Here is a 16,100-nt window from a genome sequence, read left to right on the forward strand (position 1 = left end):
CTTCAAATCCCCCAGTGAATGATTTGCAATGGCTTCCTTTCTTTCTCTATAACTTCAGCCTCCTTCTTTCTTTCTCCTTCCATATATATCCCTCACATATAGTTGTCTGAGCACTCCTGGAGGATGACATGTAGGAAAAGAAGATATTCCAAGACATAATTACACTGATAAAGCTAACAGAAAAGGCCTAGATGTTTCAAATGTCAGTAGATCTGAAGATGTGTGGGAAGGATTAACAACACTAGTATGTTGCCACTGGTAACTGACTGCATTGTTAACCTTCCAACTGCTGGCTAGCAGCGTGAAAAAGAATAAGTCTAGGGACTCCACAGTAGAAATAAACAAGCTTATAAAAAAAACCCTAGAACTTATTGCTGTGAAGCTGAGATGAACAAGGGGAAGGACTGCATAAAGGTTAGATAAGAGCACTTTCTTCCTGATGGGCAGCCTACACAGCATGTAACCCTTCCAGTTTGCTGACACGCTGCTGCTTCCTCTGCTGGGTCAGCCCTGAGGGACCAGTTTTGGCCATTTCAGAAGGAGGGGAAAGGAAAGAGCGAAGATTTTACTGGGAGTATTTTAAAGCCATAGACGTCTCAAGCAGAAAATATTTGATGGAGTCCCACTGTCAAAAAGTTGGCAGTAGGCTCCTGCTGAGAATGAGAGATTTGGAGACACCAAGCAATCTGACAGACAATTTGACTGCATAATGGAGTCATACACATAATCTGAAGAAGGGAGTAGTTGCTGGCAGGGGTGGTACACCCACAGTTTGGGTATGACAAACAAAGGCTAAAGAGAAAACCAAGCTTTCTGGGTACAGAAGAGTGGTATTATTAGAGTGCCTATCCAGAAGAAGGGGAACAAATTTAAGGAAGGAAACAGGATTCAGTGAAAAATAAGAATATGTGAAAGGAGGTAGTGAGAAGAGAAAAACTTGAAATATCCAATTGCACTTCATATGTCATGCAAAAAGGATTACTTTTATTCCTTCTGAGAAGCGCTCATTGCAACAGAGCCCTGCCTAAGAAACCCCATACAAACTAATATGAATGGGGGGGTGGGGAGTTGCAAGGGACTAAAACTACTTTATTATCCTTAATTAGGCACTCAAATAAAAAATGACTTGATGTGTAAGTGCCTTAAACATCCAGAAAACTCACTGAAATAAAGGCAACCACACCTGCTCAACACCTTTGTGCCTCATAGGGCCCTGAACTTCAGCAAAGAAGGAATTCTCATGGGATGCTGTGAACACCTAACTGCTCTGTTAGCATTATCCCTAAATATGTTATCCTTATTCAGTACCTTTTCAGGCTAACAAAGCAAAAATTGTGTGAAATCATTCCTAGTCTTAGAACACTCTCTGCCATATTTTTTTGATGTTCGAGAGCACAAACTGCAGATAGCTAGCCACAGCATGGCCTTTGCTGAGAAAAAAACTCAGCACCTATCAACTCACAAAAACCAGTTGGAAAGGATATAGAAGAGACTGTGCTCGTGCTGCAATGCATGTGATTAAACAGCTCTGCTCCATTTAAAGGCCTTTCAGAGAATGCCAGACTGTTCCTAGTTTTAACCTTTAAAATGCAGCAAGGACTCGAGAGCTACTTTGGCATTTCTCAGTGTAACCCACACCTCCCACATACAGCAGAGATGACTTTAACAAGCAAAGTATGGGGGAAGCAGCCATACATGGGTACGTACAGGCTATGTACGGCCCCCTGTAAAAGGCTGCATCTCTCTCAGAAAGGTTTTTCATCTGTATCCCTCCTGGCATCACCTCATACCAAGAAGTCATTTCATCTACAATAGTGTCACTTATTTTCAGAGCTTCCCCTTCCCCCTCCACTAAATGCTGGCAAGCCAACTACCAAAAGCAAAGAAGGAAGCAGATTTTTGTGTGTCTCCCAGAGTGTTAATTAAAATTGCTAAAAAAAAAAATAAAAAAAGAATTAAAGAAACGTGAAGTTCTTCCCGGGAGTGATGTTCTCTGTGTGACCCAAGCAAGCACGAGCTGCTTTTGCAGTCACGATCTACAGAGATGAGACTGTCTGGGATCCATCTATCTTACCCTAACATGTCAGAGCAGTGAGGTATAACTCAGCTGCTAGGAGTTTTCTTATTCCTAATTCATGCTGAAGCAATATAGTGGGACTAAAATTATTGATGTCTTTATCAACCCGCCCCATTTCTTATAATGCTTTTTTTGTTACTGCTAGGGAATAGGAATGTTTGCATTACACTCATTGTGCAATGCTTTCTCATGGAAGCCATTTTAATATACCCTCTATGATGACTTCTCATAGGATCTTCTGGCCTTTGAACTAATCCAAGGACAAGATTTTCTAAAGACCTAGCCATCAGGCACCCTGTCAAGAAAAGCCTTCATACACAGTGTACTACCCTTAATCTAGTAATTAGAAACTTTAAGTAATGCTTTTAATATGAGCTGGTTTGCCCCATTCCTGGGATGCAAAGCAGTCCTAAACCCAGCACTGGTAAGGCTACAGCTGGTCTATATTTCTGCATAGTACTGGTAGGGCTCAATAATTTTACAATATTTCTCTGCGTGACTGAAGTTTCCCTGATAAAAAGCCATATTGGCAGTACTTATTATATGGAATATACAAATTTTAAGAAAGTTCTTATATATTTTGAAGTATGTTTTCCAACACAGGTCCCAAGGAAAGACTGAAGTTAGCAAGAACAAATAACAAGAAAAGGCTTTTTTTCCCAGCTTCTTTCAACTCAACTTACCAGTCCCCTCTGCTTTTAGAAAGTTCTCTTTCTACTGCTGTCCTTGTTTTAACAAAATTTGTTCTCTGTGTTCCTCCTGACCCCAGGGTGGCAAGGGGATACCAATGCCAACCACTGTTCTCATCTTTCAGCAGGGCAGCAAAACACAGGATTGGGGATCACTGACATTCTCTGCTTGGACTTCTGCAAAGCATTTGACACAGTTCCACACAATATCCTTGTCTCTAAATTGGAGAGACATGGATCTGACAGGTGGACCACTCTGTGGATAAGGAATTGGCTGGATGGTTGCATTTAGAGTCGCTGTCAATGGCTCAGTGTCCAAGTGGAGATCAGTGATGAGTGATGTTCCTTGGGGGTCAGAACTGGAACTGATGCTGTTTCACCCCTTTGTCAGAGACATGGACAGTGGGATCAAGTGCACCGTCAGCAAGACTGTCGACCACACCAAGGTGTGGTGTGTGCAGTTGACACTGGAGGTAGGGGATGCCATCCAGAAGGGCCTTGACAGACTTAAGAGGTGGGCCTTTGTGAACCTTATGAAATTCAACAAGCTCAAGTGCAAGGTCTGGCACATGGGCTGGACAGTCCTAAGCACAAATACAGGCTGGGTGGAGAATTGACTGAGAGCAGACCTGAAGAGAGGACCTGGGGGGTCATGGTTGATGAGAAGCTCAACATGACCCAGCAATGTGCATTTGCAGCTCAGAAGGCCACCCATATCCTGGGCTGCATCAAAAGTACTACTAGGTCAAGGGAGGTGATACTCCCTCTCTACTCCACTCTCATGAGACCCTACTTGGAGTACTGCATTCAGCCCTGGGGTTCTCAACAGAAGAAGGACATAGATCTGTTAGATTGGGTCCAGAAGAGGGCTACAAAGATAATCAAAGGTCTGGAGAATCTCTGCTATGAGGACAGGCTGGGAGAGTTGGGGTTGTTCAGCCTGGAGAAGAGAAGGATCCAGGGAGACCTTATAGCAGCCTTCCAGTACATAAAGGAGGGGCTACAAGAAAGCTGGAGAGGGACTGTTTACAAGGATGTGCAGTGATAGGACAAGGGGTAATGGCTTTAAACTGAAAGAGGGTAGATTTGGTTAGGTATATAGAACAAATTCATCACTATGAGAGTGGTGACAGATGCCGAGGTGCTACCATAACACTTTGAAAAAAAAAATAGCATTAAAGTCCAAGCAGGTTTTCTTTTGCCCAACTTTATTGGACACTGCGGTATGAACTAGTATCTTCTTTTTATTGTCTGAGTTTGATATGGCCACATCCTTTGTATGTGATAAAATCACACACGTGGCATCCTAGAAATCAGTTAGAGAATGTTCCTTTGTCTTTCTACCTGTTTCATACCTTGCTTTTGATAATTGTAACTACCTAGTCTCAGAGAGAATCACAAAATCTTACCTACTATTAATTTTCATGTATAGAATTGTCCAACATCAAATTAGGATCCTTCAGAGAGGTAAGCAAGTGTTATAAGCCCTTTGCCAAAAAGTTTTAATTTCTGTCCTCCAGGAAATATACCACTTGATACCTTGTCAGGTATATACTACTGACTGCTATTCCCACTGCAGAACAGGTCAGTGGCATTTCTGATAGGCGGTGCCCAGTTTGAAGGGAAGGATGAAGCATATCTCTCTGTTGGCACAATTTACTTAAACAAGCCAGATGATACAGAACTGATGAGGTGAAACGAGATGCACGAAAAATTAATCCAGTAAATGATTTTTCAGATTATTATTCTGATAATTATTATTCATATTATTATTATTATTCAGATTATTGCTTCAGATTATTATTCCAAAATTCTCTGCTTTATCTTGTATCAAAACCTAGCTGTGCAGAGGACCTTAAAGATAAATTCCAAAGCTGCAAGTGACGGTTTGAAGAAATATTTCTCCTTTTCAAAACACTTGAAAGTGCTATACCTGAGTAATATAAACCATATCATACATAGTAATATGTCGTATGGAAAAGGAGTCTTCTAGGAAATAAAACATAAAGTAATAGCAATGAAAATCTGTAAAATAAGTTAGATGAAATTTGAGCCATCTGAAAGCCTGAATTTCATCCTTTTGGTCTAAAGAGAAACAGATTTCAGCTAGTTCAGCTGTCTTATTATACAGAACTGAATGTTGCTGCTGTAGTTTCAAACCTCTAGAAAATACTAGGAATAGCTAAATTATTCATGGCAAATATTATAGAACATGCAAATGCATTCCTTTTCTTGGTTTTGGTTTGTTGTTTGTTTGGGGTTTTTTTTTAATGTTCAAACACATCTCTAGTCAATTTGAAAGTGTACTCAATATTCATCCATACCATGCAAACAAAGGGTACTGCAAATGTTCACGGAATATGCAATGTCTGAAAAGTCACATGAGACTGTCCCCGGGCCCAAATTTCAAGTCCTGGACCATATGCCAAAGATAAATTTATTAGAATTACAAAAGTGGGAAAAGGTTTCTTCATCACCAAGAAGCCTTTGTTCAATTGAATTAATTTTCTTTTTTTCAAGACAATGTTTTGATTGGACGTGTGAATATTTGGGGACTATTCAAATGATGGAAATACACTTAAATTAGAGTAAATCCACCAACTTGTTTGAAAATTTTGATGAAAGAAAAAATATGTTAGGTAAGCAATAAATCCAGATCCATCAGAAAACCTGAGGCCATAGGAGTTCTGAATGTAAGAAAAAGGTAAAACATTATTTACTCTTAATAGCCTCAGTCTGCCATTCTTTGCATATCATGGCCTGAAACTGACGGTATCGATTTGACTGTGCTTTGTCACCAGCATCCTCTTATTGTGAGGGTATAGTTGTTGGAGAGTCCCCCAGTTGCCAGTCCTCATTACATTGCATAGATGTCATTGTGCCTGACAGTTTTCATAAAGACCAGACTCCAGGAGACTGAAAAATCTCTGGAGAACCTTGGCTTTTGATTACAAAGAAAAAAGGAATGCTGTAGCCCTTGTGGTTGCAGAAACAACATAAAGAAAATCATCTTTGCTGTGCTTCCAATATGCTGAAGGCTAATTAAGCCAGAGGCGAAATTAAACATCTCTCAGAACCTACGATGCTTGCGATTCTTTTTTCCTAAGCAGGAAGAAGAGAAAGTTAGTGAGGGGTCTGACATTTTAAAAACCTGGTAAAAGCAATTCTGGAATTCAGGTCATTAATTTCAGCTGAAAACACAGAGAAAAATGGTGTCTTTCTCATCATAAGTCACAGAATTTTGAAATTGTTGTATGGTAAAGAGCAGAGCTTTGAAAAAAAAAAATCATCGTATTACAGGGACAATAGCAAATTAATCCGTCAGACAGTGTACAAATAATGGGTATATGTTGTCTGGAATTGCCTTTCTTCAAATTAGCAAAATAGCCCATTTTATTTACAATTCTGTTGCCTTGCCTGTTGAATTCAAAAAGCACAAAGCTGGCGCAAAGATGATCTCATGGAAGGCAGCTCTGCCAAGGCTGCCATAGGTTGGTTTGCATAGTCATCCTACTGTATATCAACGAATAAGCATGAGCTGCATTTTTTATTTCTTCACACCCCTTTTAGTATCAGCCCTGTGGAATTATTGTACTGAATGCTGTGCTATGTGATTGTTGTATTTTATATGATGCTTGGATTAGCGCACGGTTCCTTATTAATAAAACTATGTTGTGCAGCAGCTGTATGTGGCAGCCATATATGATTACAATACACAATAGGAACTGCTCTTTTCTACACTGTTTCTAGGGAAGTAAAGGGTTACTAGGGGAAGTGGTGTTTTATCACACATTCCGCATTGCACAAAAATAGCCTAGAAGACCCAAATGCTTGCATTACAGTCTCCACACTTTTGTAATTAATTTTAGTACCACAATAGTCTATTTTGGATATTGTTAGCATATGCTTTCTGTCCAATATATGCATAGTTACTGATATCTGGGGAGGTGCATGAAGGAGAAAATCTTTTCTTAAATGCTGAGAAAGGAAGAATTTGGTTCAGTACTTAAGAGCTGAGCTGCTCACCCCATAGCCTGGGCAGAGCTGCCTCTCTGCTGGGGGCGGGGAGGCAGCACACCAGACATGGCAAAGCCTTCCTCTAGTAGGGCTGGGATAATGTGACTGCACAGCATGTGAGATCAAAAACCGTATGTGCCTTTCTGTTTCTGATGACCCTTTTTCACAACCAGGTTTTGGGCTGTATCTTTTTTTTTTTTTCCTAGTCAATTTGTTGCTGGTGAAAGTTTCTAGACTGACAGCCAAAGAGATTCATCTCTTTTATTAGCCACAGCCAACAGCTAACACAGACACAGCTCTGAGTGTTTCAATTGATCCATCCAAGCCTTCGTGTTTCGTGTCATCAATTGCATTGCTGAAAAGTAGGTATCAGATGTGACCACGTCAACACTGTCTATACAAAGCATGGCTAATATCTGCCACAGTTTTCTCAGAATATATGCAAAGAGCTGCAATGAGCAAAGTTGGGGATGAGAGGACCCAGCAATTCCTGGATTTGACCTGCAAGATTTACTTTCCAGTGGATTTCGTGTTTTATTCAGTCCTTGATCCCAGAAACAGAGCTCCTAGCAGTAGTAGCAGCTTATTGACATGTCTCCTGAAAACAGATCTAAGTCTCATCACTTCTTGCCACGCGCCTGAGACCACCAGGCATATTGCAGATGGTGGTACCCTTTGGGCAGCACTGCCTTCTCATCACTTCGGGCTTCCAATTCTGAGGTCAGAGGCCTCATAGCTCATGACGGTTTTGCTGAATGTTGGCTTACAGCACACGCTTAATTGACTCACACAAAGCTATGTATATCTCACGCTTTCCTTCTCTCAGAGATACATTGCTTTGGTTTTTACTCATTTGCACACGTACAGTTCAGAGTGCATGCTTCTGAATTTAGTCATGTTACATCCTGTGTTACCTGATTAAAATCTGTAGCTGGGAGCTGACTGTTTAATTCACTTTTTAGAAACTCAGTTAAGTTTCCTACTTCTCTCCCATTATATATAGGGAATAAAATGAAAGTTTGAAACATTTACAAGTGCAAGAAATGGTTCACTTTGTTCCTAAACTCATCAGTTTAAATTACTGTACAGGTCCTTATGCCACCAGGACTTCCCAAATCTTCCACTGTTGGGGGCTGGGAACTGTATCCACAGATACCAGGCACCCTGGGGCTCCTCCCTCTCCAGCAACATGGGCATCCACCAAACCTCCAAGTAGGGGAGCCCCACTGCTCTCATGGAAGGAGAGCTGATAGCAGGAAAACCCAAACCTACTGTGACCTGCCTCAAGCCAGCAGCCTCAGCAAAACCCAGGCTTCCCCTGAGGGACTAATTTTGCTTCATAGGAACTAGCTGAAATTAAGTCTCAACTTCCGAAGATACAACTAAGGCGCTGAAGAACCATGTTCACCACTCTCCTTACTCTTTTTTTTCCCCAGAATGTTAAATTATTTGCTTAGAAGTGAAGTGAGTAACGGATTAAATCCATGGCTACTAAAAGCCAACTCCTACTGACCTCCCTGGATCACAGATTTTACCTGCTGTTATTTGAGTAAAAATAACCAAGTGCCCCAAGCCTGAATGTGCTGCCATAAAGAAGCACCATGGAGTGTTGCCATTTTCACAAAGGTTTCAATGTAATCTTCATTTTCTAAGCTAAGACATTTTTGCCCCCAAATGCTTTCTTTTGAATTAGTAAAGAAAATGTAGCTTTCTAGTCTTTTGATACCCATTCTTAGGATCAAGTAGCTACTAAGATATGATAACACCGTTCAAAACATGACTAACATTTTGGTAAAACAATTATTTGCCTAGGGCATTATTATCTGAAGTAGCTTTAAAATATTAAAAACCTTATGTTGCATATTTGGCTTAAAATTGAAATTATATCCTCCTTTACATACTGTATCAGCAGAACAAGGCTTAGTATTAATTTAACCAGTCATGGATTTATACAACTGAGGTTGAATCTGTGCAACAGTACGCAGTGGTTCTTACTAAAAGAGCTATGCTATGGGTGGGGCAAAGCAGTAAATGTAGCCAATTTTTTTGCCGTTATCAATCTCTACATTGAATATTGAAAAAATATTTAAAGTGATATACTCACAGTTAACAAATGATAAGACATGCAAATTTTTACCGTAATTGTATTAAAAGCTAGCTTCGAGGAACCCAAATTTATCTAAAGATGAGAGCACATATGAAAAAAAAAAAAATGACAATGGTGACTGAGGTTTGAGTCATCTCCAAAGATTTTTATGGTATCCCGTGTCTCAGTAACAGCTTTTTATGCTTCATATCCTTTGATAGTTCTCCAAATAGAGGACATAAATACCATCCAGGTTTTAAAACATTTTATTTGCATATTAAAAAAATTGTGCATTCCAATAATTAAAATCATTTGAACAAAAAAAAAAATGGCACTCGATTAACTGCATTTTACAGCTCGCAGGACCTCGGTACAGCTTTGCATTTATTCGTGTGTTACTCTAGTTTACTGTAGTCCCACCCAAGTTCTTCTTTCATCAACATGCAAGCTCTTTCATGCCACCAGGACCAAAGCCAGACAGGCAGAGGGAAAGGCAGCGCCTTCATTCAGTGTCAGTAGTTCTCTCTATTCTTTTGATGTGAAAGGGGCAGTACAGTCATTTTAAACTTTATCCAACCTCTTTGCATCTTACAAAGTTAAACAGCTAAAAGAAGTAAAATAAGAAGGCAATGCTTGTGGAATGTACAGTGCATAATTTGGAAGGGCAGATTTCATTACGATTCCCCCGCTTGCTTCTCCTGTTCAATTGCTGAGGGAAAACAAACAGAAAAGGAAAAAAAAAAGTAAAGATCGAGAACCTGAAACACAAGTCACGCAATTCCTACGATTTGTTAAAAGCGCTGGGAACACCCGCAACGAAACGGGAATGTAAATAATTGCGGTTCAAGCGCTACTACGGGCTGGGATCAGGATTTCAGCGCCTGGCACAGCCACAGCCGCGCATCCTCCCTCCCTCCCCCCGCTCCGCACCCTCGGCACCCCGGCTGCCGCCCCTTTGTCTCCTCCCGCCCCCCTCCCTCTATCCATCCCTCCCCTTATCCCTCCCTCCCTCTATCCCTCCCTCCCTCCCTCTCCCTCCCCGCCCGCCCGCACTCACTTTCTTTTGAAGGCAGCGGGTTTTTCTCTTGCGTCTCTGTCTTCTTCAATTTGGACTTGTCGAATTTCTCGATCTCGGCCATGTCTGGCTTGTCGGACATGTTGGCAGGTCCCTCTGGAGCACAGAAGGGAGGAAGAACACCCCGTTATCCCCGGCGGGGGCTCCGGGTCCCCCCAGCCCCGCTCCGGCCGCGCCCAGCGGCCAAGCCCAACAACTCAAAACCGCACACGCCGCCAGGAAAGAGGCTCCATCCCCGCCATTTTCACCCGTTTGGAACGCTCGCCGTTTTCTAGGAAATCGTTTTCAAGCAAAAAACGTTCGTTTAATCCAGCATCCAGGGCGTCGCCAGCCGCCCGGGGGCAACTCCCAGTGCGTGCGCGCTGCGAGCACAATGGGGCAGCGCCAGGCGCGCTTTTTACTCCTTAAGGGGGAATTAATTAAAAAAAAATAAAGCCCCAGGACGGCAACAAAGCCGCCTGCCGCCACCCTTCAGCGCCGCGGTCACCAGACAATACAACCCCCCCCGCCGGACAATAGCCACCCCCCCCCCCAGGACAATAACCCTGCCCGAGGTCCCTCCCGGGGCCCGTGTGCCCACGCCGGGGGGATCGGAGGGGGTGGGTCGGGGGGGGTGAGGTGGGGGGACGGGGGGAGGGAGCGGCGGGACCCACCGGTGTCGCCGCGCGGTGATGCTCAGCCCCGCCGCTCGCTGCCGCCGCCGCTCCGCACGCCAGTATAAAGGGCGAGCGCTGGCGGGGCGGTTTTATCCCCGCGCCTATGCAAATGCCGGTGATGTCACCCCCGAACCATTTTGCCGCTTTTCCGCCTTTTTCCCCCTCTCGTCCCTCCCTCCTTTCCCCCCTCCCCTTCTTTGCTTCCTTCCCCTCCCTCCACAGCCCAGCCCTCCATCCCCCCCCACCCCCGACCGGGAGCGACAGACGCGCAGGGACCTACAGCTCGAAAGCCTCTCGGTCCCGGTCACCGCCCCGGCAGGCGGGAGGCGTCCCCGGGACTGTCCGGGGAGGCGGCTGCTGCCCCTGGATCCCCGGGCGGGGGTGGGTTGGGGCAGGGAGGCAAGGGAGATGCCGGGGCTGGAGGTGGGGGGGATGCTGGAGCGCTGGAGCCGTGCGGTGGATTTGCTTCGTTCCTCTCTGTGCGCCCCCCTCCCGCTTGAGCAAGATCAGCTCCATGATACTGCTACTCGAATTTCTGCATTTAGAAGGAAAAAAAAAACCAAAAACCACAAACTCAAAAACCCGAAACCCTCGTCCCTTCAGAGCTCCGGGAGCTGCCTTTGCAACCTTGTTGCGGGGATGGGGGGGTAAAAAAAAAATATGCCATCTCTGCTCTTACAACCCTGCTGCAAGGAAAGAAAAACCAACCCCCGCCGTCCTTGCCACCCTGCCGCAAGGAAAGGCTGAACTCCCATCGCTGGGAAGACAGAGGCGCCCCCCCGGCCCCGAGCCCCCCGCTCCGGTGCCGGCTCTGTAGACAATGGCCCCGGGGAGCGGGGGGGAGCGGGGCTGCGGCCGCGGCGGGTCCCGGCTGGGCCGGCCCCGCGGGGCTCCGGGCGTCCCCAGAGCATCGCCGCGGGGTGGGGGGAGCGATTCGAAGGGCGAGCCCCGAGCGGCGTTCGATCCGAAAACGCGGCATCCTCTGCCTGGATAGGCGGTTCCCGTCGGGCCGGGGCGTGTGGCGCTGGGGGCTGCGGTTCCTGCGTTTACAGCGTTGGGTAATAAACGGAATTATTCACGTGGAAGCACCGAAAGACGGAGCGGGATGTAACTGTGCGGGTGGCTGAGTGACAGGGAGGGGAGCTCTGCGCCTTTGTCTGGCGGCGGAGAGGCGCGCTGGCTTTAGGGGCGTGTGGAAATCACCTTAATCCCTTCTGCTGCTGGGACATCTGTCTGGAGACCCTGTAGCATATTGCTCCTTGCTCCCTGCCCTCCAGCGGGGTGTCTGAGGGGCGATTGCTGATGGTTTAAAAGCCCAGAGTCACAAAGAGCATTAATACACGCGAGGAGAACTGTAAATACGTTTCCATAAATTCCTTTGGGATGCTGTTTCCCCTTTTGGACGAGGCGCTGAGGGACATGGTTTAGTATTTGATAGGAATGGTTGGACTTAATGATCCGATGGGTCTTTTCCAACCTGGTAGTGATTCTATGAGTCTCTGTTTACTGGTTGTTCTCTCTTCCTTGGCCATTTTTCAATGGCTTCTCCAGCCGTTTTTCACAACGTTTTCAGAGCTGTAATTTCAGAAGGGTAAAATCTTTTCCCCACGGCAATCCCCATAATACTTGCTATGATGAGCCAGGATTTCCAGTTGATCCGGAGTCTTCCTAAAGCCAAGTTCCTTCACGTTTTGTGTATAAAATCTGGTTTACTTCTCCTGTCCATGAACATCTCCAAAACTGAGATGAACAGAATATATCGCTGAGAATAATGCTGCAAACTGAGTGCATTCCTGTGAGCCGGGGATTGTGTGGGAGTGAAGGCCAAAGGAACCTTTCAGGAAAGAAATGGCACAGAACAGATCAAATAATTTGGGAATATTTACAAATTTTCACAATATCAGTATTAAAACATCTGGAACATCAGCTCCAGAGAGATCTTCTGTGTTGGATACCATCTAACTCTGCTGGCTGTTGAGCAAGTTCTGTAAAATGAGTCTATGGCTTTTTACTGGTTTGATACTCAAAAGCACTGAACCTTGTGACAGGAGTTGTGAAATTTATCTGATGATAAGTTCATCAGCATCCCCAATGGTATTACAGCATCAGACTTTTCAGCTACACCTCAGATCTTTTGGCCTCTTAAGTGAGGTTAGATTTAATATAAATTTTTTTTAGATTTTTTCCTACTCCATGGCTGCTGTAGTCTCTCACCCGAGTGTCTGAACAAATCAATGTCCCCTGACTTCAGTGCAGCAAATGCGCTCCTGAAATTAAAGAACAGTGAATGTTTGCATGACTGGGGTCTGATTTTTCAAAAGCCACTTGTCTAGTAGCAGCAGTGCCTCCTTTCATTTCTACTCGTTTTGGGCAGAGCCACAAATCCCTTAAATCAGTGTAACACACAGGTTTAAATGGGTTGCTGATTTCTGCAAACTAAGAACTTCTGTTGAGGCCCCTAGGTTTTAGTCCTGAGAGACAGAGATAAATAAAAGATTTACATTTCTGCTGCTTCTTTGCCTTCCGCTATCTCCTTTCTTGTGGATTAATACTGAGATAGTCACAGTATCTTCAAAATGTCGTATGCACTTTACCACATATGTGAAGAAAGTGTTCCCACTGAAGCAAAATGTGGGTGTTGCACTTGGGTGACAGGACATCGGCTGATTTCTGTAAAAATAAATCCTCTTTATAGCATTTTGTATTAGTGGTATAGTTGCAGAAATTGTGTATCTCCGTATTATTTTATGTTTGCTTCTGTTTGTTATTATTTGGAGAATGCAAGGAAGGCAAGTGTTCGTACACGACTGTCCCATGTCAAATTATTTCTGGGGATAACAAACTGCAAAGCTCAGTTGGATGGGGCAGAGCTAACTTCCTCAATAAATATCCCAGGCCATATGTTGTGAAGGATTGCTAGCTTGGGAATTCTTGTTTTGGATATTGATGAGCTGCTCCATTTTTTTTAAATTCCTTTATTAGGTTTCGTGTCAGCAGTTTCTTATCATGACTTGACTATTTAAAAATATTTCAGTCAACAAATATTTGGTTGTGTAGGACCCTTCTAGACATGCCCTCTCAGCCATTTGCAAGTTAAAGGAGAGCAGTTTTCAGCAAATTGCTGATCCCATTTGCAAGGAGGAAATTAGACCCTTGCTACCATCGTTTTCAGCTAGGGCCTTCGAGGGTTTGAACTGGAGCAAAGCTGCAAGTTCTTTCTTGCCTTCGAGGAAATTCACATGGTAGGAAGGGTAGGAAGTGATAAACCATGATTCTTGCGTCTCATTTCTGTGTTCACGTTTGTAGCCTTTTAAAAAAGGTTGACATGCCTTTTCTAGCTAAGTATGTGCTGCTCCTGTTTTTGAAAATATGATGATAAAAGACTTTCTCAAGGCCGTGCAACAGAAACTAACAGATGTCAGGGAAAGTGTCTCTATCTCAAATTGACTTCAGTGGGCTTTTGCTTTAGCTGTGTTTGAAGAATGTTTTGAAACATGATCAGGAGGACCAATCTTCCAGTGTTATGCTAATTCTGCCATGGAGTCTACGCATTTATTTTAAAAAAATAAAAGGAAAGTAATTAGGGGAACATAAATGTCTATGTGATAATGCACCCGAGATAATTCCCATTTCAGCTTATTATTCATAATGGGATCCCAGGCACATCAGATGACTAGTAAGATAAAAATAAACTCTATAGGTAAATTCCTTGATCATGTGGAAAATACGTTAAAGTAAGAGGAGCCAAGTGATTGTTTTCCAGCTCTCCGTTTCACATGTGAAATCTTCCTTTTCACATGCTTGACTCTCTGAGAGAATGCTTTCGCTCACTAGAGGAAACAGGAGCTGGCAATGATCCTGAGAGTGTAAATGAAGAGACAATCGTTTTGTGTAGTTTCTTGCAGCGATTCCTCCCTGCCGGCAGCAGAAAGGTGTTGATGGTGACACCACGGTTTGGATGTTCAGTTGTTCAAACGTCAGAGCATAATGTTTGTAGTCTGTCACATTCCGCTGGACACTATTGACAATAAGGGAAAAAAAAAAAAAAGGTTAATCAATTAATGGAGAGACGTGTTTAAAAGGAGAGCCTTTTCCATCACACCTTCAGCTGAATTTCAGAAGAGGGATTGCAAAATGCTAGTCCTAGCTGGAGAGATTCTGGCACTAATTGGCTTTACAAGTAGCGGCATTTCCTTTTTCAGTGTGCTTGACAAAGGGAACTCTGCAACAGGTCATGACTTTAAGAAAGCGGCGCTTGTGGGAGAGGAAAAGCCGGGCTGGGAAGCTCTGATTTCTGCACGGGAAGCTAACCCCCCTCCAGAGTCAGATGTTCCTCTCCCACACCAATCTGCCTGACTCTGCTTTCCCTGCCTTCCCTACACTCATAAACAATAAGCGTTGAGCCTTTCTTTTAATGCACACAGAAAGCTGTGGCAAATCAACAGTTTGGATGATAGGCTGTTTGTTACTCTGCCTGCATGCAGTCAATAACAAAGCAGACAAGATGAAGAGCCTTCAGCTGTGGTTTCTAGCTTTTGAGGGCTGCTAAAAATTTGTTGTCATTATGTTCTTCTATTTTGTATAAATGGAGAAGAAGCAAGAGAAGTATGTTTCCAACTTGCATAAAAATTTCTTCAAAGTTGGAGGGAAATGCCAAGCTTTTAGTTATTCGTCTTACACGTTTCACACAGGGGATGTTTTGCAAAGGTCTGTGAACTAGACCTCTTTTGGCAGGAGTTCCTTGCTCCCAGATGCATATGCAAGCACTATGTTTAAAAGCTGACTCTAGAAACAGTGGTTTAATTGAAATTTGGTCCTGAGAGGACCAAACCCAGTACCCTAGTAGGTCTCCTGCCTGAGGAAGGCGTCTCTGTGCCAAATCTTCACAAGTGCTTGTCGCCACTTTCTGAATTTTGCGGCAACTTTTCTTCCCTCTTGTTTCTATGAGTAAAAATAATAATTTTGAAAGTGTGTGACAACATCAGCATAATTAATCACAAAAGTATAATGAATCATTTCTCCTAGTGCAACTCAGCAGCCCCTCGATCCTCAAACGTTAGGCTTCTCCTAAGCAAAACTGCTAATTATATGGCATGTGCATGCATGTCAACGGGGAGTACAAAGAGAAATCTCAGGCAAATGGAGAGGCTGGATTTTTATGTTACCATTGAATGTGAGTTTCTTTCAATGCAAAGATAAAGCTAGCTATACACTCAAAATACTTAGGTTTCTATTCAACATACAAACAAGTTCATATGTACAAAAGACAAGGCAGCTTTCTTTATCGGAATTCCATTGAAAAGGGATGACCAAAGTAAACACACAGAATGAAACAATGGCTAATTGCATCAAACTGCCTGGGCCATTGTGTGGGCTTTGACAGTCCTTTTGGGGATTGCCAATCCACTTACTCATAAGAAAGAGCACAGAGATAGGGAAATACCCATCAGTGAATGTCCCCAGGATGCCCATACTGCATACTACGCTCCTGTGCTCAGGG

General features: G+C 43.7%; 1 protein-coding gene across 1 annotated transcript; it reads right to left on the reverse strand.

Moving 5' to 3' along the window:
• Positions 1-9,119: 9,119 nt before the first annotated feature.
• On the reverse strand, positions 9,120-10,704 carry TMSB4X (thymosin beta 4 X-linked). Its single transcript, XM_069874537.1, has 3 exons — positions 10,598-10,704; positions 9,927-10,040; positions 9,120-9,578 (listed from the first exon to the last, which is right to left on the reverse strand). Exons 2-3 carry the CDS (start codon positions 10,024-10,026, stop codon positions 9,544-9,546), a joined length of 135 nt encoding a protein of 44 aa, XP_069730638.1. The 5' UTR covers positions 10,027-10,040; positions 10,598-10,704; the 3' UTR covers positions 9,120-9,543.
• Positions 10,705-16,100: the final 5,396 nt, after the last annotated feature.

The sequence above is a fragment of the Phaenicophaeus curvirostris genome, chromosome 1, assembly GCF_032191515.1.
Source record: "Phaenicophaeus curvirostris isolate KB17595 chromosome 1, BPBGC_Pcur_1.0, whole genome shotgun sequence".
NCBI lineage: Eukaryota > Metazoa > Chordata > Aves > Cuculiformes > Cuculidae > Phaenicophaeus > Phaenicophaeus curvirostris.

Bases quoted from the DNA above. Each gene is read 5' to 3' on its own strand.
- TMSB4X (XM_069874537.1), bottom strand. From the start codon at position 10,026: ATGTCCGACAAGCCAGACATGGCCGAGATCGAGAAATTCGACAAGTCC. The intron at 9,579-9,926 runs GTGAGTGCGGGC...GTTTTCCCTCAG, and splicing joins CCCGCTGCCTTCAAAAGAAA to CAATTGAACAGGAGAAGCAA.